The sequence below is a fragment of the Leucoraja erinacea genome, chromosome 25 (genome assembly GCF_028641065.1).
Source record: "Leucoraja erinacea ecotype New England chromosome 25, Leri_hhj_1, whole genome shotgun sequence".
In the NCBI taxonomy this organism is placed as follows: Eukaryota; Metazoa; Chordata; class Chondrichthyes; order Rajiformes; family Rajidae; genus Leucoraja; species Leucoraja erinaceus.
In genome coordinates, this window is record NC_073401.1 from 26,221,015 (window position 1) to 26,247,714 (window position 26,700).

General features: G+C 42.8%; 1 protein-coding gene across 1 annotated transcript in view; it reads right to left on the bottom strand.

The window, feature by feature from the left end:
* Positions 1 to 588: 588 nt before the first annotated feature.
* The window catches only part of LOC129709155 (aldehyde dehydrogenase, mitochondrial-like), a 31,121-nt gene continuing 5,009 nt past the window's right edge, over positions 589 to 26,700 (bottom strand). The window contains exons 3-13 of the mRNA XM_055655306.1: positions 24,671 to 24,811; positions 20,810 to 20,889; positions 18,868 to 18,979; positions 18,225 to 18,353; positions 16,191 to 16,304; positions 11,828 to 11,930; positions 10,693 to 10,877; positions 9,099 to 9,263; positions 6,498 to 6,655; positions 1,798 to 1,912; positions 589 to 755 (exon numbers count right to left, since the gene is read on the bottom strand). Of these exons, the coding sequence (XP_055511281.1) occupies positions 723 to 755; positions 1,798 to 1,912; positions 6,498 to 6,655; positions 9,099 to 9,263; positions 10,693 to 10,877; positions 11,828 to 11,930; positions 16,191 to 16,304; positions 18,225 to 18,353; positions 18,868 to 18,979; positions 20,810 to 20,889; positions 24,671 to 24,811 (1,335 nt within the window). The 3' untranslated portion in view covers positions 589 to 722. The remainder of the gene's footprint in view (positions 756 to 1,797; positions 1,913 to 6,497; positions 6,656 to 9,098; positions 9,264 to 10,692; positions 10,878 to 11,827; positions 11,931 to 16,190; positions 16,305 to 18,224; positions 18,354 to 18,867; positions 18,980 to 20,809; positions 20,890 to 24,670; positions 24,812 to 26,700) is intronic.

Consider the following 26,700-nt stretch of genomic DNA (forward strand, 5'->3'; position numbering starts at 1 on the left):
TATTCGCTCAGAATAATATCAATAAATTAGCAATACATTTTCTTTATTGTATGCTGTACAGTGCAAATGGTTCTTGTATTCAAATCTACTGTCCAAACCTTCATACATACAAATGACAGAATTATTTTACAAACTATCATAACGGAAAATTAAGCAGTAGAATATTTAAAAATGTGCATTCAGTCTTGTTGTACCTTGTGATATGTATGGTGTGCGTGAAGCAGTTAATGAGAAATCTTGGATGGAACCCCTTCCAATTATTTTCAAAGATTTAAAGACGGGGGGGGGGGGGGGGGGTGGGGGGGGGGAGAGAAAAAAAAAAAGTAGCACCCTTAATGACCCCAAATGCCGTAAATATTTTAAATCTGACAGTAAACCAATAAAACTGAATTCCAATAAATGGCTTATACATTCATCATCCAACCAATTTCTTTCCTCCATTATCACAATTGAAATTATAACTATAATCAAATCTCATTTTCAGACATTTGAAGAAGTTTCCTGTTATACATTTTTTTTTTTTTTTTTTTTAAGACAAAAAAATTAGGTAGATCAAGCACAAACTTAATGTGATGATTATATCATCAAGTTTTTGATTGTGAGTATGATTATATCATCGTTTTTGATTAATGAGTTATTTAGTCATTTTAAACGTGTCACTTCCTTTTGAATCCATTCTTAAAAAGCCTACAAGTTCATCTAAAGTTAGTGGATGGATGGGTTTAGGAATTCTTCTGAAGTACCTTAGTTGTCACCTGAAAAAGGAGAAAACAAATATTAATTTGTGGGGGAAAAAAATATCAACGTTCATTCTTGAATCAGTTTCCCCATTAGAAGCATCTGTCTCCAAAGTCTGCAAGTTGCTGCTACTAGAATGAATGGTAAAAATGCTCTGCTGCGAGTAAACCCATCATCTATTTTCTTCACATTTATCTTCAAAATCTAGCAAAACAAACCCCGTAGAAAATGACATTTAGAACAGATACCTGTGTTTAAGACAAAAGGATATAGTTAGGATAAGTGTCAGGCTTGATTCCTATTCTATGCGAACATTACTGATCTTTGTTTCATTGCTAAGAGGGGTAATCCATGTGAGTGTAGTTGGTCATGGGGGAAAAAAAAACTAAGAGTAGTCATCTTGCTATTAGCCTTCCTGTTTATTATGTGTGGAAATGTAAGGGACAAAACAGGATTGAGGACAAATAACTTGTTAGGTTAAATGTCTGGGCCCACGCCATGAAAATAAGTGACAAAGTCAAATGGGTCTTTCAGGTGCCTTTCAAGAACTGAAAATCTTGAAAGTGGGCTGTTGGAGGCCCTGCAACAGCCTGGGGCTCGACTGGACCGGGCATCTCTCCCAGAGGCAGAGCACATGGACTGGACAGGGCCGACAGTGGTGGAGCAGCAGCAGAGGACACCAACAACCACGCTTGGCAAAGCTGACCCTGGAACATCGCCAGCAGAACAGACCTTCATGCCAGGTAAAGATCCCTGCACTTACGACAACTGGGACTTGAAATTGGCGCCAAACTGTATACTGTCTCAGTGTTCTACTACTACACACTTGTACTGTATCTGAGACGCTTATCTAATATGTATCCAAGTGCTCATGTATGGAGATGCTTGTACTGAACTGTTTACAAAATTGAATTTCACTGTACCTCGGTACATATGGCAAATAAAGTACCTGGAAGATTTTGAGCAGAGAGGTAAAAGGAAATCAAAAACCTTTTATGAACTGCTGTAGCATTCATTACATTCTAATATGTGGTTGCACTGTTAACACTTATTACTCACAGTTTTCACTTCTGTGTACGCTGCTAATCCATCCTCTCCAAGTTCCCGTCCAGTGCCTGATGCTTTGTATCCACCAAATGGAGCTTGAGCCCCAAATATATCATAGCAATTTATCCTGCGGGATAAAATTTGTAGGTTCAAATTTGGAAACCAGCTTTCAAAAAGAGCGCAGGAAGGAACTGCAGATGCTGGTTTACACCGTAGACACAAAATGCTGGAGTAACTCAGCGGGACAGGCAGCATCTCTGGATAGAAGGAATGGGCGACGTTTCGGGTCGAGACCCTTCTTTCGACTGAGAGTCAGGGGAGAGGGAGACACAGAGATAAGGAAGTGTAAGGTGTTTAAACAAAACATCAAAGGGGATGAGGTCAAGGAAAATGCAGAATCGATCATTATTAGCTAGGAGACATTGACAAGGAAGCACACAGAGATAACATTTAATGAGGGGGACAGTCAGATTGGTCAGAGAATGAGGAAGGGGGAGGAGGGATGCCAGCCATTCCGCTTCCTAGTTCTCCGACCAGTCTGACTATCCCCGATTAAATTTCAAAAAAAGTGTTTCTGTGTCGAATGGCACTTTTTATAATCAACAACGTTTGTTGAATAATGCCAGTACAAATATATTGAGATCAACTTGCATATCTCTATAATGTGGATGTATTCAATATCAGGTAATTAAATATTTCTGTTATATTATTGTGCAATTTGTTCAGAAAAATTGCAAAACTACCCATCCAAACAGCAGTGCCCAATATTCGGCAAAGAGCAGTTAGGCAGTCACTTGCACAAACAGTAAAGTGATAACCATTGATAGTCACAAAATGCTGGAGGAGTAACTCAACGGATCAGCAAGCATCTCTGGAAAAGAGGAATAGGTGACGTTTCAGGTCAGAACCCTTCTTCAGACAGGAAGGTTCCGACCTGAAACATCAAACAAGAGGACATGACTTCAGAATTAAGGGACAGAAGTTTAGGGGTAACATGAGGGGGAACTTCTTTACTCAGAGAGTGGTAGCGGTGTGGAATGAGCTTCCAGTGGAAGTGGTGGCGGCAGGTTCGTTGGTATCATTTAAAAATAAATTGGATAGGCATATGGATGAGAAGAGAATGGAGGGTTATGGTATGAGTGCAGGCAGGTGGGACTAAGGGAAAAAAGTTGTTCGGCACGGACTTGTAGGGCCGAGATGGCCTGTTTCCGTGCTGTAATTGTTATATGGTTATATGGTTATATCACCTATTCCTTTTCTCCAGAGATGCTGCCCGAGCCATTAATGTACTCCAGCATTTTGTGTTTATCTTTGGTATATACCAGCATCTGCAGTTCCTTCCTACACAAATGATAATGGTTAATGAGTTTCAAAGTCACAAGTTATATTATACACCTCCAACCCCCCCCCCCCCCCCCCCCCCCCACCACCATTAAATTAAATACACATTAAAAATAATTTAAAAAATATAACATGCTGGCTTGTGGACACGGCCCTCTAATGTCCAAGGGATTCTATTATCTAGATATGTCTTAAATTAGCAAGTAAGTAATTAAGTAAATTTTATTTAAATAGCACATTTAAATCAATTCGCTTTAGTGCTTTACATAGAAGAAAGTAAGTTTCCATACATCCGTATAAAATAATAAAGAGAAAAGACACATCACACCATAGAATTTAACATGAACGTCCCCCCACAGCAGAATCAGCATTTTACACTGAGAGGGAAGGCACTAAAAAGGTCAGTTAATTACGCAATTTCAACCCTTCTCTTAGGCCATGCATTTCAGGTATTTCTCTGGGTGAAAACAAAATCACCCTCCCATCCACTCCCCACTACTCTAAATGTCCTCTTTACTTATGGAGACCTGCAATAAACATTCACCTATCCCTTCACCGAATAGTCCGGCTAACAAATGTTTCCTTTATGACAACCGATTAAAAATATTTATTTAGTATCTTACCTATACTTTATGGCTTCATGCAGTTTTACCCTTAATTCAATTATAGAACACCTTCAGATTTACCCATATGCTGCCTACCAACAATTTCTCATAATCCCACTTTGCCTTCCTAATTTTTTTTAATTGCTTCCCTACATTTTTTATACTAATTGCAGCCTCCCCCATCCCCTATCTGGCATATATTCGTCTTTATCCAATCCTCAATAGGATTTACATCCTCGACATCCAAGGTTCCCCTGTTTACCCCTGGCTTTTACATCAACAGGAACATGTTGGCCTTGAACTTTTGTGACCACGTGGGTTGTCTCCAGGTGCTCCAGCTTCCTCCCACACTCCAAAGACGTACAGGTTAGTTGGTTATTTGTCTTAGTTAAAACTGTGATTTGCCGCTAGTGTGTAGCGTGTGCTTGTATAAATGGAGATTGCTGTTCGGCGTGGACTCGGTGGGCTGAAGGGCCTGTTTCTACACTGTACCTTTAAACTACACTAAAGTCTTCAAATATATTGCACACTGAACAATCCTTTGAAACAAGACAAACAAAATGAGGTTTTCCCACTCAGTGGTAAGACTAAAAAAAGCAGAGTATTATTTAAAAGGCATGAGATAATTACAGCTTGATATTCAAAGTGATCGCGATATCCTCTTATACAAAACATATGCAAAGTTTGCAGGTACAGCAAATAATTGAGATGTTAGACAGAACCCTAATTATACTGCAGATAGAGCAGAAAATAAGTCTTGCCATAATACAATGCTTTGGGGAGATTATGACATGGAGTAACAGACGAAATTTGGGTCACCCTATTTAAGTAAAAATATACTTGCGTACAAGGCGGTGCATTGACAACTCACCTGGTTGATTACTGGCATAAACTGAGCAGAATTGGTTATGCTCTCTGAATATTAAAAGGTCAGAGGTGATCTGATTGAAACATTCAAGATTCCGAAAGACTTAACGCGATAGAGACACATAAATGTTGGCTTTGCTCATGAAGTCAAGAGCCAAGGGCATTGTCTCCGAATAAAGCGGGAAGCAACTCAAGTCCAAGATTCTCTGAAATTCTCTCCCCAGAAAGTTGGGTGCTGAGTCAGTTGGTATGTTCAAGGCTAGGATAAATAGACATTTGGACAACAGGAGAGTCCACAATTATGGGGGGGGGGGGCTAGAGAAGACATGTGGGCTTCTCCTGTTCCATCATTGGCATGACCAATATATGATGAACAACATTTATGTTCCACAGGCTTCAAATTGAAATGGAAAGTAGACGTAGATATCAGAAAAGACACAGGGATCACGCACCCTCATTATAAAATGGCCGTAACATTTATGGCCATAACAGAGTGATGCACATTAATTTGAGGAACAATTACTTTTGGTGGTTTTTTCTAGACATTCGGGGAAAAAGAGAAGAAATCCAAAAGTTGAGCAATACAGGTGCACAACCTTTTATCCGGAGTTCCGGAAACCGAAAAACTCCGAAAACCGTCCATTTTCTCCAGGATGTTGTCTGCACACCAAAGCTCACGTTTGGCGCCAAACTTGACCCGAAACTACCCACGGTCAACCCAGGTCTGTACTACTGTAGCGGCTGCCTCCTCCCGGGGAGATACTTAAACATCTGTAATCTGTACATCTGTAAATCATTGCTTAAATGTTAGTCAGTTAGTTTGGAGGGCTTTTATGTGAAAGGGTAAACTTTAATTCTTAGTCCCTACCTGGTCAGAGAGGCGGGGAGCGGTCAATGCCTTACCGGGTCGCCTTGCAGTAAGCTCCGCAGCGCTGTGGCCGCCAATTTTCACACAGAGAGTGGTGAATCTCTGGAACTCTCTGCCACAGAGGGTAGTTGAGGCCAGTTCATTGGCTATATTTAAGAGGGGAGTTAGATGTGGCCCTTGTGGCCAAGGGGATCAGAGGGTATGGAGAAAAGGCAGGTACGGGATACTGAGTTGGATGATCAGCCATGATCATATTAAATGGCGGTGCAGGCTCGAAGGGCCGAATGGCCTACTCCTGCACCTAATTTCTATGTTTCTATGCTTCTAACTCCCAGCTGGGGCTGCGGGCGTCCGGCCGCGGGCGGCGCCGGTTGTAGCTCCGACCTCGGCAACTCTACCCCTGGCTGCGAGGCGCTCCAAATCCACCGCAGCTCGCGGCCGGACGCCCGCAGCCCCAGCTCCGCAAATGTTGGGAGTCGGCGGCGTCGCAGTGCTGGGATACCAGCGGGGAGCGGGCAATGTCTTACCGGGTCGCCGTGCGGTAAGCTCCGGAGCGCTGTGGCCGCCGACTCCCAACATTCGCGGAGCTGGGGCTGCGGGCGGCGCTGGATTTGGAGCGTCTCGCAGCCAGGGGTAGAGTTGCCGGGGTCGGAGCTCCAACCGGCGCCGCCCGCGGCCGGACGGAGCCCCCAGCTCCGCGATGTTGGGAGTCGCCGACCAGGTAGGGGACTAAGAATTAAACTTTCCCCCTTCAGCCCCCCACCCACCACCACCACATAAAATCCCTCCAAACTAACTGACTAACATTTATGCAATGATTTACAATGATTCCCCGGTCTCTGGGGAGGAGGCAGCCGCTCCAGACTTTTCATGCCGCCCGCGCTACCTACCTAATCTACGCTAAAAATCTTCCATTCAGAAATCCGAAAATGTCCGAAATCCGACAAGTGTCTGGTCCCAAGGCTTTCGGATAAAAGGTTGTGCACCTGTATATATATATATGTACATTGTGATTATATAGGGAAGCTTACCAGACAGTTCCTACGCGTAATCCATGAGAGATGTAATGAGCTTTATTGATATCGTTGGTGAAAACTGCAGCTGCAAGTCCATATTTGGTATCGTTTGCTCGTTCAATCACCTCTTCCAATGTCTTAAACTTCAGAATCTGCATCACTGGTCCAAAAATCTCCAAGTGAAAAAAAAATAAGAACTTGCATGAATATACATTTTCTCAGCCTTCTAGATTTTATGGAGACTTTCGATAGAACAGAGGGGAAACCATGAACTTCCGAAACACTGGTTGCCAGCATATCACTAGTCCACAGGCCTAAGATTCATTATGTTGCTCTTGGTAAAAACGCAGCTAGGCAACACCGCTATTAATTAAAAGAAACATTTACTTGGACTTTGCGGTATTATAACAGGAACCATGGACGAACCAGGCTGCCTTCTGCCACCCCCCCTCTCCCCTATAACGAATCATCTCACATTCCTGGTGTGGAGAGGCTTCCTGTGTGGACTGGTGTAGGGTGAGCCAGGGCTGGGAATGGAGTTGCTCAGCGCTGAAACATGGCAGGCATGACGAGTACAGGCCATCGCTGATCTGGAAGCACATATACCATGTGCAGACACATCACGCAGATCCTGCGGTTTCTCTCTTCCCCAACTGCTGGGTACTAGGCAAGCTGCCATCTTTGTCCGCCTGCAGTCTCCCCATTAGGAAATCAACAGCTGCTATTTAACTCAGCATCGTGACACATTGACTGAAAAACACAAGGATTTGACTCTTGGCTCTTCAAGCCTGCTCCACGATTCATCAAAATCATCTGTGATCTTCTACCCCATTGCCATTTTACTTTATCTTTTGATTCCCTTAATACTAGAAATCCATAGAACACTAATGAACTCAACGACTGATCCTCCGCAGACTTGGTATTGAATGGCCTTCTTCTTTTTCTGAGATTGTAACCACTGATTCTAGAGGCCTTAGTCATGAAAACATCCATCTGCATCTAGCTTGTTTCAATTGATCGCTTCTCATTCTTCTAAATCATAATGCATACAAGACCTAATCTATTCAGTCTCGCCTCAAATGGCAAAATCAACATCCGTGGAATCTGTTTATTCTATCTTCATTACACCATCAGTATTGCAACTATACTTTGCAGGTAAAGAGTCTAAAACAGCGCATCATACTTCAGGTTACATCATGTCTCTGTACTGTACACTGCACAATGACAATAAAACTTGAATCTGAATCTGATCCATCAGCAACTAAAAGGTTCTTACACTGTAGATGCTAGAACCTTGGGGAAAAACACAGTGTTGGAAGAACTCAGCAGGTCAGGTAGAATCTTGCGGAGGGAATGGAAGACCACATTTTGGGGGGAGACCTTTCTTCAGCATCTTCACATCCAAAATATAAGCTGTCCATTTCTTCCACTGCCTGACCCACTGAGTTCCACCAGCAATGTGCTTATTGCTCCAATTCTTTATGGTGGCTGAGGGATAAAACATTGTTGGAATTCCCTTGCTTTTCAATAAGTGTAATGGGATCTTGTATTCACCCGAGATGGCAGAGTGAGTTCAGTTCAATGTGTTTCCTGAAAGACAGGATTACCACCATAAAACCATGTACTTGCTACCAGCTCTGCACCAAGCATCAGTTTGGATTCCAGTCCCCAAAATTTCTGGAATGGCTCTTGAACCTATTATCTTGTTATTTAAATACAAGTGTCACATTATGCAGGTTATCAAGAAAGCTGACATGCAAGGTGAATATTACTGATATTAGACAATGACTGTGTACTGCAATAAATCACCTGGTCCACTCCAAATGCACGTCACAAGCCCATTACCACTAGGAGGGACCAGAGCACCCAAGTAAATGGGATCGCTACCACCTGAAGTTCACTTACAAATCACACCATCCTGACTTGAAAATGCATCAACAGTCCAGCATACAAATCTTGGAACTTAGTACCCAATAACCTTCACTAGGATTGCAGCGTTTGAAGATGGCAGCTCACTGCTACCTTCTCAAGGGCAACAAATGCTGACCTTGCCAGCAAAGCCCTGATCTCAGAAATAAATATTAACAAAGTAGGAAATATTGTAGAGTTTGGCAGACCTGTTCTTTCAGTTGTGCCATGGGCTGTTTAAGACAAATAGACAGAAAGAGGCTCACTTTAATATCTTGTCTAAAGCATACTGCGTCGTGGTATTCCTTCAATATACACCAAGATGCTAATCTCGATTACATATTTGTCACCTGATATGGAAGAATACAGAGCTATGAATAATTCTTCCAACCCCATTCTCAGGTCCCCATCCCAGTACCCTCGAGTTATTGAAATGGGAACTAGTACTCTAAATAGGTGATCAAGGGTATTATGACAGTGAGGAGGAGATTCACTGTGATGGATGTTTGTGTGAATTAAATTGTTTGTGTGTCTTGTAGAAATTGTTTCTTTTTGTATGGCTGTAGAAACACGTTTGAACCTCATTTGAGGTTCAAATGACAATGAATACAAATATTGTAATATTGTATAAAAGTGAAAAAGATAACTTTTATAGACTAAGGTTTCCGAGACCGGTCGACTCCCATAAAAGCCGCAGTGTGACCTTACCTCCTCTCTAGCAATTCTCATTTCATCCTTCACATCTCCAAACACTGTAGGCTGGATAAAGTAGCCACGGTCTGCTGCAACTTCACCTCCACAGAGTAGCTTGGCTCCTTCTTTTTTTCCAGTACTGATGTATCCCAGAATTTTATTAAATTGCTCTTCATCCACCTATGACACAAATTGATTGCAATAATTGTTGTATTCACTGTTCCAAAGATCAACATGTATAGTCAAGAGCAAATGCTCATTAAGAATATGAGCAACAATTTATTTCTGTGTGCCCTAGTGAAATATCCAAGGATTTTTAAAAAAAATTAATTTGCAGCTTCAAGTCCAGTATTTTCTCTCCTCGATTCTTGGTGGTATTTAATTATTTTGACTTTTTTTTTTTCCAAACCAATGATTCCTTTTTACTTTCAGGTTGAAATGGCAAATGTCAGCTGGCAATTCCAGCAATAAAAGCATCATAATAATCTTTTTAAATATATTTTCTTCATGATGAAGAATGTTGCCAATTTGGATGGTTTACCATCAGCCACAGCAGACAGGAATCACTCCACTGATTTTCTTTCCCATAGATGTGTTCCTCAGCTATGGATTCATCACCAAAACTCACTTAAGGGCAATAAGTGTTTAAGAAGGAACTGCAGATGCTGGAAAATCGAAGGTACACAAAAGAAATGCTGGAGAAACTCAGCGGGTGCAGCAGCATCTATGGAGCGAAGGAAATAGGCAACGTTTCGGGACGAAACGTTGCCTATTTCCTTCGCTCCATAGATGCTGCTGTACCCGCTGAGTTTCTCCAGCATTTTTTTGTGTACCTTAAGGACAATAATCCTTCTTCAGAGTGTTGCCACATAACAGCATAGCTTTGAAAAGCTTCGTACGGGCCTGCTACTGTACATTGCAGGTTGAACTTGGCTGGATATGGTCTATACCTGGTCTTAGTTTAGAGATACAGCGTTGAAATAGGCAACTTCAGCCTGAGTCCTCGCCGACCAGCAATCCCCGCACATTAACACTACACACTAGGTGGCAATTAAAAAATTGGAAGCCAATTAACCTACCAACCCGCACGTCTTGAGTGTGGGAAGAAACCGGAGGCCCCGGGGAAAACCCATGTAGGTCACAGGGATAACGTACAGACAACACCCGTAGTCAGGATCGAACCCGAGTCCCTAGCGCTGTAAGGCAGCAACTCTACCGCTGTGCCCCCAACATCCGAGGCATTACATTGGTATTCAAGAGAATTAACAGAAGGAAGTGTAAATGGTAAATGACCTCTTCACAGCATGAAGCATCGGGAAGTAGTATTCATTTAATAATAAAGAAAAACAACAGATTCTTGAAGCTGTTTAAGAGGGAACTGCAGATGCTGGAGAATCGAAGGTTACACAAAAAAGCTGGAGAAACTCAGCGGGTGCAGCAGCATCTATGGAGCGAAGGAAATAGGCAACGTTTCGGGACGAAACCCTTCTTCAGTCTGAAGAAGGGTTTCGGCCCGAAACGTTGCCTATTTCCTTCGCTCCATAGATGCTGCTGCACCCGCTGAGTTTCTCCAGATTCTTGAAGCTAGTTGATTGCCCAGGACATCTACCTGTGGCCCTTGCTCATTCTTGGCATCAAATGGATCTCCCACTGTACGACGTTTTGCTCTCTCCACACTCTGCTCCACAAATTGATCGTAGATGGCTTCTTGAACATAAGTACGTGTTCCAGCGCAGCAGCATTGTCCTTGGTTAAAGAATAGCGCAGTGTGGGCCTCCTCAACGGCAAAGCTCACTGCAAAATGGAGCAATGAATTCGATTATTTCTGAATGGACATTTGCCAGGAGGGAAGAAACTGCGAAACTAGTTTTCATCTTATCTAGATATGACCACAAAATGAAATATTATTCAACATTCTTGCCAAAATATCATCCTTCAGCACATTTGCAGATTACTAGTTCCTTTGGGTACGAGTCATCATTATTTGAATGAGTTGAGTGAAGAGCATGGCAAGGAAGATTAGTTTTCAGATGCTCCATACATTCTTTGTTGGTTTAGTTTAGTTTAGAGACACAGGGAGGAAACAGACCCTTTGGCCCACTGGGTCCGTGCCGACCAGCGATCCCCGCACATTAACACGATCCTACACACACTAGGGCCAATTTACATTTACACCAAGCCAATTAACCTACAACCCTATTCGCCTTTAGACGGCGGAAGGAAACCAAAGATCCTGGAGAAAACCCACGCAGGTCACGGGGAGAATGTACAAACGCCATACAGACAGCATCCGTAGTCGGGATCAAACCCAGGTCTCTGGCGCTGTAAGGCAACTGTACCGCTGCGTCACCGTGACACCCAAAGTTGATGGGCACGGTGATAACTTTTGATCTTCCTTTTTCACTTTGAAAACAATTTTTTTTTTAAAATGCACATACATCCAACGTTTTGTTAGCATTTCAGATTAATGACTATAAGATGGGCCCTGAAACACAAACTGTTTCTGCCTCCACAGATGCCGCTGACCATCTGAGTATTGAGCATTTTCTGTTTTATATCAAAATTCCACTCTCTGTGATATGTTGCCTTTTCATAGGCACCTTTATTGAAAACTTGTTTGTCTGCAACCCTAAAAATCCACAGAATGAGAGTTTCATTGAACATGGACTTTACTACGCAGAACCAAATAAATGTCAAGACGAAGGTGCAACTGTTGAAGTTGCAGGTCCAGTAGTATATCTTACCATCGGCGTCGGAAAGAATGATGTTCGGACTTTTCCCACCCAGTTCCAATGTTACCTTCTTCAAATTACTTTTCCCTGCAGCCTGCTGGATAAGATGGCCAACCTGCAAGAGATCATTAGAAACAGGTTTGGCAAGACATTCTTTAAAACTTCTGCTCACGCAAAGGCATTTAAATAAAAACAAATTACTGCAATGGCTGTTCAGGGAATGTTCTTCCAAACAAGGAAAATTATTAGTCATTCCCAAAGTCAGAATTAATCTCTACAAGGTCTTCTGTTATTGGTGACCATGACCTACTAAAAGAAACATTGTTACAGATTGGAATATTTTGCATTTGAGCCACACAGGAGATATATCAATTATCACTTTCCTCCTCGTAAATATTTATTCAAAAATATTGTAACTGACCTCAAAACTAGCCACAGAATAGTATCAATTTCAGAACTCGTTTAGAACACTCGAGGTCTTCCTTAGCAGTACCACATAGAGTACATAGGCAGGCAGGTCAAATTGTAAATTAGTATGTAGTCCTTTGGGTATCAATCGTCCATCTATAGTCCTGTCTGTCATGGTGGCAAAAGTGGCACACTGGCATGATTTAAGGGAATCAACTATCATTTTCATCTTGGTAGCTACAAATCTAAAAAATGTTTGGCGTTACTAGAATTCCTTGAAATTGCTAGCGTCAACAAGGAATAATTGGCAGATGAGGAACCGGTCTTGAAGTCTAGGCGTTGGCAGAAACCAACAAGTTTACCTCCACTGCAGTTAACTGCAGTTGGCACACTTTCAAAAAGGCGGGGACAAACCGCAATTAGCACAAGCTAACTTTAAGTAGTACAGGTGCACAACCTTTTATCCGAAATTCCAAATAACGAAAAGCTCCGAATAGCGGACATTTTTTCGGTCCTTGAAGACGTACACCGAGGGCGGCCCGCAGAGGTGACAGCGGAACTTCCGGTCGGTCCTCGAAGAAAGGGGAACTAAATCCCCATTCATAAAAGAGAAGGTGAGGGTATATTGCGCGGGAGGGTAAATCATTGACATTCTGCTGCTGCCTGCCCGCTGAGTTAAAAGGTTCCCACGGTAGACGCACGATACACAGTGTATCGTGAGTCTTGCGTGGGAACTTTTTAACTCAGCGGGCAGGCAGCAGCAGATTGTCGTTCCCTTCAGTTTCACCCCACCTACACCCCTCTGCTTCCCGGCCATGTGTGTGACCACTTCCCTCCAAGATACAAGATACATTTAATTGTCATTTGGACCCCTTGAGGTCCAAACGAAATGCCGTTTCTGCAGCCATACATTACAAACAAATAGACCCAAGACACAACATAATTTACATAAACATCCATCACATTGCTGTGATGGAAGGCCAAATAAACTTCTCTCCACTGCACTCTCCCCCCCCCCCCCCCCCCCCCAGATGTCAGAGTCAAAGTCAAAGCCCCCAGCTGGCGATGGCGATTGTCCCGCGGCCATTAAAGCCACGCCGGGTGGTGCGAGGTCACACACCGGGTTCTTGGTGTTAGAGCCCCCGGCTTGCGCTCGCAGAGTCCGGCCATTCCAAGATTTACAAAGTTTCCCCCCCCCCCTCCCACCCCCCACCCCCCACACACACACACCCCAACAAAAAAATAACAAAAACTACATAAAAACATAGACAGAAAATAATAAAACGCGGACAGACTGCAGAGGCTGCTGCTGACGAGAGTCGCGCCGCCCACCGGAACTTTTTCTCCCCTCTCCAGCTCCCCGCCCATTGCACCGGCGCGGGGGCTTTGCACTGTCTTCATGTCGGCGATGCCAGCAGGTCAGTGCCAGTCACCAGAGACGTCAGGACCAACGGGACACCGACCCCCAGGCCCACTGCAAGCACGGAGATCCCAGGGACCCACAGCCAGCAGCAGCCCAGTCCCGTTCCAACTCCAGAGGAACACGCTCGCCGTAGGGACAGAAGCTGATGGTGTGCAAGGTACGTCTTGTTCTTGGGGTTGCGGATGAGGGGGCGCAGCTCGGGCTGTGACGTCTCCAGCCACCCTCCTGTACAGGAGCTGAGACTGGGAACTGTACCTCCCTTGCAGGTGAGTGGGGTTGTTTGCAGTTGCAGGGAGGGGGCAAGGGCGGTACAGTTCCCAGTCTCAGCTCCTGTCCAGGGGGGTGGCCGGAGACGTCAGGACCAACGGGACACCGACTGCAAGCACGGAGATCCCAGAGACTCACAGCCAGCAGCAACTCTAGCCCAGCCCCGCTCCAACTCCAGAGGAACCCGGGTTGCGGATGAGGGGGCGCAGCTCGGGCTGTGGGCGAACTGCCACTTGTCGCTGTAGCGGCCCATCGGGGAGCGGGTTCCTGTTGGTCCTGACGTCTCCGGCCACCCCCCTGGACAGGAGCTGAGAGACGTCAGGACCACCAGAAGCCGCTCCCCGATGGGCCGCTACGGCGACAAGTGGCAGTTCGCCCACAGCCCGAGCTGCGCCCCCTCATCGGGACACCGACCCCCAGGCCCACTGCAAGCACGGAGATCCCAGATCAGCAACTCCAGCCCAGCCCCGCTCCAACTCCAGAGGAACACGCTCCCCGTAGGGGCAGAAGCTGATGGTGTGCAAGGTACGTCTTGTTCTTGGGGTGGCGCAGCTCGGGCTGTGGGCGAACTGCCACTTGTCGCCGTAGCGGCCCATCGGGGAGCGGATTCCTCTGGAGTTGGAGGGACAGGGAGACACAGCGGCTTTTGAGAATGGTGGGCAATCACTTCCAAAGTTCTGCCCACACAGTCAGTACACCTCTCCTACACTTGTCTCCCGCACTAAGATCATCTCGCAGAGAATGATCCCAGCCTAACCCTCCCTATTCTCTCCTATTCTGCAAGAAAAAACTACATTGAAGACTCAAACTCGCGATCGAGTAACTGCCGGGATCGAGGCGCAAACTCGCGACCTTGCGGATATGAGCCGAGCACTCTACCACTGCGCCAGCCGTTAAAATCTACGCTAAAAATCTTCCATTCCGAAAGCCGAAAAATTCTGAATTACGAAAAGTGTCTGGTCCCAAGGCTTTCGGATAAAAGGTTGTGAACCTGTACCATCTTTTGATAGTTTTTGAGCTCATGCCTCAGATGGCAGACGCCGAAAAGTACTGTTCATTGTGGCTGCACAAACTATTCATGTTAATTGACAGGCAGTGCAACGTTGCCAACAGCACGGCAAACATTTGCATCCAGAACCCATGTTCCGTCGAGCCAATTTCTTGACCTCTTGTATTCATTTTTCATACTGTTTTGCAACAAGAGTATTATTGCAAGTTAGATTGTAATTAACCGCTTAAACTATGTAAGGAAGTCTCTAGGTTACGCCACGTTTGTTCCCATAGAAAAGCCTGCAACCGTAAATTGTTCGTAACTCGGAAATGAACAACGGCACGGTGGCAGCAGAGTGACCAGGCACGGGAAGAATGACCAGCGGCCGTCCTCACTGACTCAGTGAGTGATTCTGCTCAGCGCTTCCTGGGTTTGCTTGGCTCAACCCAGCCCCCAATTGAAGAGAAAGTGAACGAAAATGTCACATTCCCACCTAGGAAGTCCATCCCACCAGTCTCCCAAATGCTCATTCAAATATCAGACAAAAACTAGGGAGGACCTGTATATGCAAAAATATTTACTGCAATGATTTGGTGAGAAGAGAGACACGAAATGCTGGAGTAACTTAGAGGGACAGGCAGCATCTCTGGCGAGAAGGACTGGGTGACATTTCGGACCAACACCCTTCTTCAGATTGAGTTCTGAAATTTGGTCAGTTCAATTATGGATTTCTATATTGTGTTGTAATCTATTAATTGAATGTTAAATGGTCAGCTCGACATAGACTACAAGACCTACACCAAACCCAAACCAATTAGGAGCAGACGGGGGCATTCGATCATATTTGTGATTCCAGATACAAAGACAGATGTGTACAGCAATTCGTTCTTATAGTTACCCAACCAGATGCAACTAAATTTAAAGTAGCTATTTCTTCCCAATAACCCTTTCTGGCTTAAGTCCTCCCTCCACCATCTCCAGTTTAAATTCCATTTGGAATATTTTGGAGGACCAAGAAACCAAGAATGAGTATTAATTTAGACGAAATCTTATAATATTGCTAAGAAAGGCAGCAGGACTAGGAATTCAGTTTCATAGACATAAGCAAAAGATGACGGGAAAAATACAGAATGAGAATAAACTGGCAAGAAATATATGAAAGACAGTTTCCACTTGTATGGGAAAAAGGATTGGAGACATCATTAAGGAAAATAACAATGGAAATGATGCTGCTAGGATCTACTTCTAAAATTCCATGTTAACTTTATGTGGTTTTCAAGACTAACCTCAGTGGATCCTGTAAATGCAACTTTATCCACATCCATATGCGCGGCAATAGCTGCCCCAGCTGATGGTCCATAGCCGGGAATAATATTCACTACTCCTGGTGGGAACCCAGCCTGTTAATTAAGGAAAGTGTGACAGAGGTTAAGAAACAAAGCAAATGTTTATAAATGTTTGTGTAGCCAGAAGAAACAGCAAATAATGTTATCATTGCTTCATTTACTTTTTGAATTCGTTATCAAAATTCACAAAGCTGACAGGCTGTGGACTCAGTTTTAGTGGCTTGATCATGATTAATACTTACCAATCCTTTTATGAACTTCCCAAATGTTTCGGGGCAAGCGGGAAGACTCCCCATAAATCAGTTTTATTTATCACGAACTTTCTTTTGGGATGGAGTCTTCTATCCATCACTAATGCACTTGAAATATACAAGAAGTGTCAGAATTTTGAGTGATGTGAATGAACAAAGGGGTTTTAGAGTCGTAAAATCATTGAGATACAGCATGGAAACAGGCCCTTCAGCCCAATTTGTCCATGCCAATCAAGATGTCCCATCGAATCTAGTCTGATTTGCCAACATTTGTCTCATATCCTCTAAACCTTTCCCATCCATGTATCTGTCGCAAGTGTCTTTTAAGAGTTGTTATTGTACCGGTCTCAACTACCTCCTCTGGCAGCTAATTCCATACACCCACCATCCCCCGAGTGCAAAAATTCCTCTCACATTCCTATTAAATCTTTCCCCTTAAACCTATGACCCCAAGTTCTTGATTCGCATATCCTGAGTAAAATACTGTGTGCATTCACGCAGGGTGCTCACCTCATGATTTTATACACTTTGTAGCAAGGGAAAAATCAAAATGTTTCAGGATTTGGTTTCAGCAAGAAAGGATGAATGATGACATGTCTATGCAAGGATGATGAGCACCTTAGAAAATAAGCTGCAATTCTTTATGTGCTCATACAGTAGTGTCTACCTGCTACCTTTCTGATATTGGATTGATGATATGGATGGCATACAAGGCGGACGGTGCAAATATTTTGAAAAGCGTGTATGTTTAGTTACATAAAATGATGGAAACATTTAACAGGTCTTGCAGCACCTATGAAAAAAGAGTTAACATTTCAGGTCAAAGGCGATCTATCAGAATTGCAAAATAGAGAAAAACAAGTTAGTTGCAGGAAAGATAAGGGGGAAAGATGTGAAGGACAAAGGCAAAATGTGTCAAAGGGCAAAGCCAAATTTGCCATCTTCAATCTGAAATATTAACTCTTTCCAAAGATACTGCCCGACTTGGTGCGTGTTTTATTTTTGATTGCCAACAATAATGCTATTGGATAGTGGATGTATTATATTGGGAATTCTTTTTGACTGGTACGATTAACATCAGCTCACAAACTCTTGACACATTGACATGAGTTACTTCACCCTCTGAAGACTTGCAGACGCAATTAAGTATCCTGCAATCATCCTCACATCTAACCTTATAAAGAAAGAAAAATTATTGAAGCAGCAGCTGAATGTAGATGGAATGACAACAGGACCACGAGGAACACCTTTCGCTGAGGCTGGGAAGACTTGTCCCATTGCTTTTCAAATGCTCAGACCTACCACACATGCTATCCCGAAAGATCTTGCTCACAATCCATTTAGCTAATAATATACATGGCAGGGAAGTATCTATATTGAGAATAGGGAATCTTTTCCAACAGGGGATAGCAATGACCAGGAATGGGTAAAAAAATAAAAATAGGAAAGGAAAGAGGGGTACATTCAATTAAATTACCAAGCAACATTACACAAAACTAAAATATTCTCCGGTTATGACGGAGCTTGCATGAAATGCGAGATACACCAGTCCCATTGTAAATTTTCCATGATGTACCAATGTCAATGTTTGCTCCGATAAGGTCAAATCACAAAACTAAAAGAAACAGGCACAAATGTGTAAAATCGCAAATGCAGATGTAATTCTTAGAAATTAGTTATATCTGCACATTGTAACACAATCAACTTAATACTATGGACCAACCTCTTTGATCAAATTTGCCACATAGAGGGCCGTTAGTGGGGTCTGCTCTGCCAGTTTCATCACCACCACATTTCCAGTTGCTAAGGCTGGTCCCAGTTTCCAGGACTGCATTGCCAATGGAAAATTCCACTGAAAAGAAAGATTGGAAATGAATTGTTTTTTAAAGTCACAAATGGTAATAATTATTACATTTCAAATGAAGCAGGTCAAGTCTATTACTGAGGGCTATTGATAAATGAACTACTAATGTCATTAACAACATGCAAACAATACCTTAATTAAGGGAAACTAGAAATCATGCATCTTCAGTTATTCAGACTACTACAATAGCTAACATGCTTCTCAGTTTTTAAAACAAGGCAATTATAATGTTTGGTTAGAATACAAGTGTGTTTAAAGCAGTAACTATTTAAACAGTAAAGATGCAAACTAAACATTTTTTCTTAATAAGATGTCTTCACAAACATGCAAAAACGATATTCAGGATACAGTGTGAATCGTGAATCGAATAATTCCACTTTTTAAATTTTTTTTTAAATTTTTGTGAGAAGTAAGTACAATAATGTGGTACCACAGTACCCTGATAATTTCACTTTTAATGGAGATAAATATTCTTTCAAATTTGTTCCCATTGTTCACTCACCGGGATGATTTGACCACACACACCAACTGGTTCATGACGTGTATAGCAGAAATAGTCTCCATCAATGGGAATAGTTTTGCCATGGTATTTATCAGCCCAGCCTGCATAGTACCTATTTAAAAAAAAATCAGAAGCGATTAAAAAATCTTTTATTACTTTGCCATTATACTTTGACAAAGTTGTGCAGTGTGCATTTATAGAGATCTCCAATAAAGGGAAACCTCATACAAAAACAAATGTAATACAAAAACAATGGTGGAAGTTCTTAGCTGGACAGGCGGCATTCGTGTGAGTGACTTCTCAAAAATCAGACAAACAACAGAATAGGTTCTAAGCCAAAAGAAACTTGGGAATTTAAAAAAAAATGTAAAATGGATTTTATTCCATTAAAAAGTGGCTGAGAGATCGGAGCTGCATTTAGTATTAAATGGGAACAGTAGAGAAATGATCTCAGACTGTTGAACCACATGTTGGAATAAAAAAATCTACAAGGTAGACACAAAATGCTGGTGCAACTCAACGGGTGAGGCAGCATCTCTGGAGAGAAGGAATGGACGACATTTCGGGTCGAGACCCTTCTTCAGGCTGAAAAAAAATCTACAATATGCCCAACCGAACTACGAGATGCTGTTTCCCAAACTTACCTTTGAGCGACACCGGATTAGCATCGGAGGCCGAAGATACAAAATAGGTTAGAGCAGAATTGGGATGGGGAATAGAAGTGACAGATGATCGGATGGTCAAATTCATACTTGTGGACCGCACTGATGCATTCTGAAAATGGAACAGCTAAAGTTGAGAAGCTAACTGCAGTGAAGAGAAATATAATATAATTATGGATAATGTTGTTGTATTGTCCGATATAGAATATTTCATTAGAAGCCGAGAGAGATAAAGTGCAGGCAAGGTAGCTGTGGGAGTCAGTGGACATATTGTGGATATAGACCACGTGAAATTAATAGAACAAAGTGGAAATTAATAATAATATCTTTTTATTGTCATTGCACATATGTGCAATGAGATTTGGTATTAAATAGGAACAGTGGAGAAATGAGGCATGTTGATGAAACTTTCCATTTTATGGCAAGATAGTAAATTGCATCCATACAGTCATTAAATTCTGGCAAATGAGATGAGAGAGGGGACCAAAGTAGGACTGGAATAATGATCCATGAATCCCATACAAAAAAAACAGACTCAGCTGGGATTCATTTGGGTATCGTTTTGCTGAGCGGAAACTAGGTAACTTAATATTGAAATAAAACACAAAACATGTTGGAATAACTCTGCAGGTCACTGATCCACTAAATTACCCCTGCACTTTTTTTTGTCCATTTTTCATAAACTCGTATCTGCAGTTCCTTGTGCTTACATTCTCAATGTTGAAGTAGTTCAATGCAAAAACTGGGTGAAATTTGGAACCTTCCAGAGCAATCTGTGCATGGTTGAAATTCAGGGTGTTGAACCACTTAGCGACATATACTGGACCAGATGCAGCTCAGATCTCCCAGCATGCCAAGCTAAGGTTAGGGATGCAAGAGGGTGGGCACAGTGGTGCGGAGGTAGAGTTGCTGCCTTACAGTGCCAGTGACATGGGTTCGATCCCAACTATGGGTGCAAACAGTGCGGAGTTTGTACGTTCTCTCTGTTACCGCTTGGGGTTTCATCGGTTTCCTCCCACACTCCAGAGACATACAGGTTTATAGGTAAATTGGCTTCGGTAAAAATTGAAAATTGTCCCTAGTGTACAGGATAGTGCTAGTAATTGTTGGTCAGCACAGACTCAATAAAGTTGATATTCAAATTTTGGTCATCATTGATAATAATAAACTAAATATCTGTAATTCTTCCCTTTGCATTATATATGGAGAATATTATTTTTATACACACAGGAAAACTTCTCACAAAGGGAAAAAATAGAAATGAAATGTAGCACACATACCTGATACATTTAATAACCAAATCTAGGTCTACCGCATAGGCAATGTGGTATGGTTTTCCATTATCCAATGTCTCCAATGACTGAAAAATAAAATCCAGAATGGAAATAAAATTAACAATTATTATTATTATTTTTTTTTTTAAATCAGATCAGGTTAGAACTGCCCTTTCTGATATTAGCTCCTACTGATCCTCAAATTTCTACCATGCAACTAAAATACCAAAAAGCACCACAGTATCAACAAAGGGGTGGGAGATTGCAACCGTCACGTGGTCCGCCCTGTTTCGATGAATGCAATCAACCTGGCGTGCACAATGAAATAAGATCAAATAGAACAAGTTGTCCAACAACTTTAGGCTGTGCACGCCCAAGAAGAAGTATGTATCAACATTATGGAACACTTAACTTAAAGGCATCCAAGCAAGTTTAACATGTTTATCTTCATATTTCCATTCCTTTACTTCAGAAACTGCAATTTATTCTAATTGCTGCCCTCAGATGACACTCAACAGAAGTTGAATATCAGGTTTTAGTTGCATGTCATTAACATCCAGCACTCATATCTGTCAGCTTCTCCGATTCTGTTGGCTGCTGGCCAAATATCCAGCCGCCAAAGTCTTTCAGTTCAACGTCCTATATCCTAACTCAAAATCAAGTTCAACTGCCACCATGCTTCTGGTTACAGATCCACGATGGATTAAGCTTCAAATCATGCAAAAGCTTGAATTTTAAAATTCTCACCCTTCTTTGTAAATTCTTTCATAGCCTTAAAACCTGTCTCTCTGACCAAGCTCCACTAAACTTTCCTAATGTGGTACAGAGTCAAAACATTTTAGCGAACATTTCTGCCCAAAACATTTCACCAAGTGCAATATTGTTGAAAGATTCAGACTGGTACCAGAGTCACAACTGTTTTAACTCCATTCACGATTGAGTATTTTACAGACATTAACAAGAGGATTTAATTCCTTATGTTTTAGAAATTTGGAAGATTATGTCTGGACATGCAAGAACTCACTGAACAATAATATCAGTCGGAAGAAGGGTCTCGACCCGAAACGTTACCTGTTCCTTCGCTCCATAGATGCTGCTTCACCCGCTGAGTTTCTCCAGCATTTTTATCTACCACTGCACAATCTAATGTCATTTAATGTACAAAACTTAATTAATTAATCTACCTTCAATTTGTTAAATGTGGTAACACAACTTTTGGCAAACGACTATGCATTTATATTATCAGCAATTTACATTTGATTTCAAATTAGTTTTGTTACTTGAGAAGAGCACTTTGCATTAATAAAGGACTAGCAAGTGGTAGGAATGTGTTCATTGGAGGTAATTGCCAGCGTAGATACATTGACTGGGAAACTATGCAAATACAATTGATTAATTTAGGTCATGGCACGACAGACACAGCCAGCTTTTGCTACCCATCCATACCATCGTTCAAAAGATTGTGGAAAGATGTCTTCTTAAAGCTCCTTCGTGGGAGTCTGCGGACCTACCATCGTGGAGCTCGCGATCCATTTGCTAGGGGTCGACCTCGGAGCTCCAACCGTGGATGCTTGTGGACTTAACATCATGGAGCCCGCGATCTCTGGTTAGAGACCGACTTCGGGAAATCTATGCCGTGGGATTTACGACCGCCTCTACGCGGGAGTTTCAACCGCCCGACGCGGGAGAATAAAGAGGAAGAAGTTTGGACTTTTTATCTTCCATCACAGTAAGGAACGTGGGGAGTCTGCTGTGGTGGATGTTTATGTTCTTTTATGTTGTTGTGTGTCTTGTTGCTTTTTTTCCGCATGGCTGTATGGTAATTCGCCTATCACTGTACCTTAATTGGTACGTGTGACAATAAAAGACCTTTGAAACCTTTGAAGTGCTGGTGTTTCCATACACCTGCTGCCATGGTAGAGGTCTGGAAGTGTTGTAGGGAGCAGCTAAGGCTGGTAAAAGCAGGGGATTTAATAGATAGTACAGAATGCAAACGCATTATGTCAGTTGTGGATTGTCCTATATGGCATTGAGTTTATTAAGTGTTTGTGGAGTTGTTCTGTCTGTGTGGAGCCAGCACATGATCGTTTGCACTGGTTCCTCTGGTTTAGAAAATAGACAAGAGGTGCAGGAGTAGGCCATTCGGACCTTCGAGCCAGCACTGCCATTCAATGTGATCATGGCTGATCATCCCCAATCAGTACCCCGTTCCTGCCTTCTCCCCATATCCCCCTGACTCTGTTTCTACCACATTCCTAAAGTAGATAAAAGGTTCCTGCAATTTTTCCCTTGGTGTAAGACAGTGACAGAAGAATCAGAAGTTGAACTGATCTACATGTGATACAGGGCCTCAAGGAAATAAGGAGGGGAATCGTTCTGCAGTGTATCAACGTGTAATCCAACCAGCCATATGGCATATTTGTGTTGTAAGGTAATGATGCAAAACAAACAGAAAATGCTGGAAGCACTTGGCAATTCAGTGGGGGGAGGGGAATCAAAGTCAATGTTTCACAATAAGGGCTTTTCATCAGAACTAGAAAACAAAGGTTATAGAAAGGGAGAGGGTTAAAGAAAACAGGGACTATCTGAGAGAGGATAAGGGCTACAGTTGACAACCTAAATTTCCAAAGTTGACAGGGCCGCCAACTGCAGCATTTTTAATTTCTGTACTTTTGCCCTCAACCCTTCTCCTCCCAGCTAGAACAGTAATTGCGATTCCTCCTTGTTGTCTCCTTCCTCTCACGGTGGCACAGCGGTAGAGTTGCTGCCGGAGACCGATTACAGGTGCTGTGTGTACGGAGTTTGTACGTTCTCCCCGTGACCTGCGTGGGATTTCTCCGAGATCTACGGTTCCCTCACACATTCCAAAGACGTACAGGTTTGTGGGCTAATTGGCTTGGTAAATGTAAAAGATTTGTCCCGAGTGGGTGTAGGATAGTGTTAATGTGCGGGGATCGCTGGTCGGCACGGACCCGGTGGGCCGAAGGGCCCGTTTCCGTGCTGTATCTTTAAAACTAAAACTAAATAAAACTAAAACATCCACAATCAACTGCTGATCATTCCTAATTTCCACTACTTTCAACAGGATTCCACCAACACATCTACCCCTCCCGGTACTTTGAAGGAGCTGAACCCCTTACCTGCTCCATTGTTCACTTCTCCATCTCCACTCATCACATCCCTCCTCATGGTACTTGCCCAGGAGGCCACGGGTATCTCTTACCTTCTCAGCATCCTAGCTTTTTAAAGAGATAATCAAGAGGATGGATGTGGGCAGGATGGTAGATGTTGTCGACCATTTGCCCACATTTGAACCATATCCTTCTAAACCTTTCATACCCATCTTTAGGTCTAGATATAAAAAACAACTAGATATGTGGCACAGTGGCGCAGCGGTAGAGTTGCTGCTTTACAGCGCCAGAGACCCGGGTTCGATCCTGATTACGGGTGCTGTCTGTATGTTCTTCCCTTGACCTCCGGGATCTCAAGTGTCCTCGCACACTCCAAAGATGTACTTACAGGTTCGTAGGCTGATTGGCTTGGTAAAATTGTAAATTGTCCCTAGTGTGTGTAGGGTAGCGTTAATGTACGAGGATCGCTGCTCGATGTGGTCTCGCTGGGCCGAAAGTCTTGTTTTTACACTGTATCTCTAAACTAAACTAAAAAAAACTCACAAACCACAGCTACTCTTACAGTACATTGGGTGATAATAATGCATCAAGGAAACCAGGCAAAGCAAAGAAAGTTTATGCACCCCAAGTTACTTTAAATTCATATGAAGTGTTTTGACAATGTTTTTGAACATATTATGGTAGAGAGGAAACGATATAGCTCAAGAAAATGACAAGTTTCAATGCAAACACCAACCGCTAGGTATGCTTTGTCACGCTCAATGAGGTCAGCAAGGCGGTTTAAAAGGAACCCTCTTGCTGATGCATCTGTTAATCGCCAAGGTGATCCAAGTTTAAATGCATCTTTTGCTGCCTTCACTGCCTTCTCCACGTCAGCCTGCAGGTAAATCAAAAGCAGATTGCAATAGGTGAGCACAGGAAGAGACTGCATCAGACAGTTCACAGACACACGCGCTATTGGACACCACTGTTAATTATGTCCTTTCCACTTGTAAATCACTTTTATTGTTGTCAAGGTGGTCTAGAGAAACATAGTCCAGAAGAGAAAGAGATCATTCGGTGCATCTTACCTGTGGGGACATTTTGAAATAGCTGTTTCCTTTGTCTTTGCAAATGTTCCTCACCAATCCTTTATTAATATTGCTTCTAATACCAACTTAGAGTGCATTATAGATGATATCCAGCTGTATAGTTTCCACCTAGCCAAACCTCACAACTCCCCTGGATCTTTCACTTAATTGTTTAATCCATGTCTTCTGGTTACCAATCCTTCAGTCTCAAGCAACAATTGGTACTGTATTCACTCTATCAACTATGAATATTTCAAATGTACCCTTTACTTCCTTTGCACTAACAAAATAAAAATCTCCAATCCTTCCACAAGACAATTTATTTTCTGACGTCATTCCAGTTAATCATCTTTGCATCTTCTTAAAGGCCTTAAAATCTTATTGTTTTAAATGGGACCCTGAATCAGCACAATACAGCAGCTGGTGACCAATTAAAAGATGTAGCAGGGCTTCCTTGCATTTGTCTTTTTTGCTTTAGTTTCAAGGGATGTTAACATAATTGATTTTAAATGGGGTTCAAATTTGAAAACCAGCTTTCAAAAAGAGTGTAGGAAGAAACTGCAGATGCTGGTTTTCACCAAAGATAGACACAAAATGCTAGAGTAACCCAGCGGGACAGGCAGCATTTTTGGATAGAAGAAATGGGTAATGTTTCGGGTCGAGATTGTTCCTCAGACTGAAGAAGGGTCGCTACCCGAAACGTCATCCATTCCTTCCCACCATAGATGCTGGTTGTTCCTCTGAGTTACTCCAGCTTTTTTTTTGTCTATCTTCGGTTTAAACCAGCATCTACAGTTCCTTCCTACACCTTCTCAAGTCAATTAGGAATGGACAATTAGATGCTGGCTCAGCCTGCAAAGACCACATCCCTTGAATGAATAAAAAGCTTCTTCTTTTATACAAAATCTTTAATATAGATTGTAAATAGTTAAAGCCGTAACACTTCCTTGTGGCACGTTACACGACTTAAAATGACTGCACTCATTGCAGTTTTACTTTTCCTGCTCCATAATCAAATGTAACAAAGTCTTGCCGAGATTGTGCAGGACCACGGAGTAGTCTGTGCAGTTTTCGTCTCATCCCTGAAGGATGCAATGGTGTTGGAATTATTGATGTGCAGGGTTACTATAGGGAGTTGTCAAATGAAGAATAATTGAGGTAGGATTGAGGCAGTGCTGCCAACTCTCACACATAGAGCATGAGAATCACGCATTTTGCCCAATTCTCACGCTGATTAACGTGATCAACGAGAATTCCAAAACTAATATTAACTGCTGGTGTGCGCGTCTGTTGACAAGACAACAGCATTCTTATTTTCTGTTATTCTAACTTGACCGAACCGTCACACACCTCCAAAGCATGTCCCCATGCAAATTTACATTGAAAGACACGGACCGGGCCGTGGAACCGGGGGGGGGGGCCCACTTTTTTGGCTAGACATGTTTCAATGCCTCCGGCTTTGGACGAGGTGCTACTGTGCTCTGAACAACGTGGTCGTGGGTGTTGGAGACCCCGGGCGGAGGGAGGGAGGGAAGCAGAAGCAGGGGTGGCGGCAGGTGTGGACGGGGAGCAGGGGCTGGCGAGTGTTTGCCGGGCTGGCGAGTTGCTCGCTGCAGCTTCGGCCATGGAGCAGCCTCAGTGCAAGAGTCCCGGGCCATCAGAAATGCAAGAGGCCATCAGGAATGCTTATTTGTGT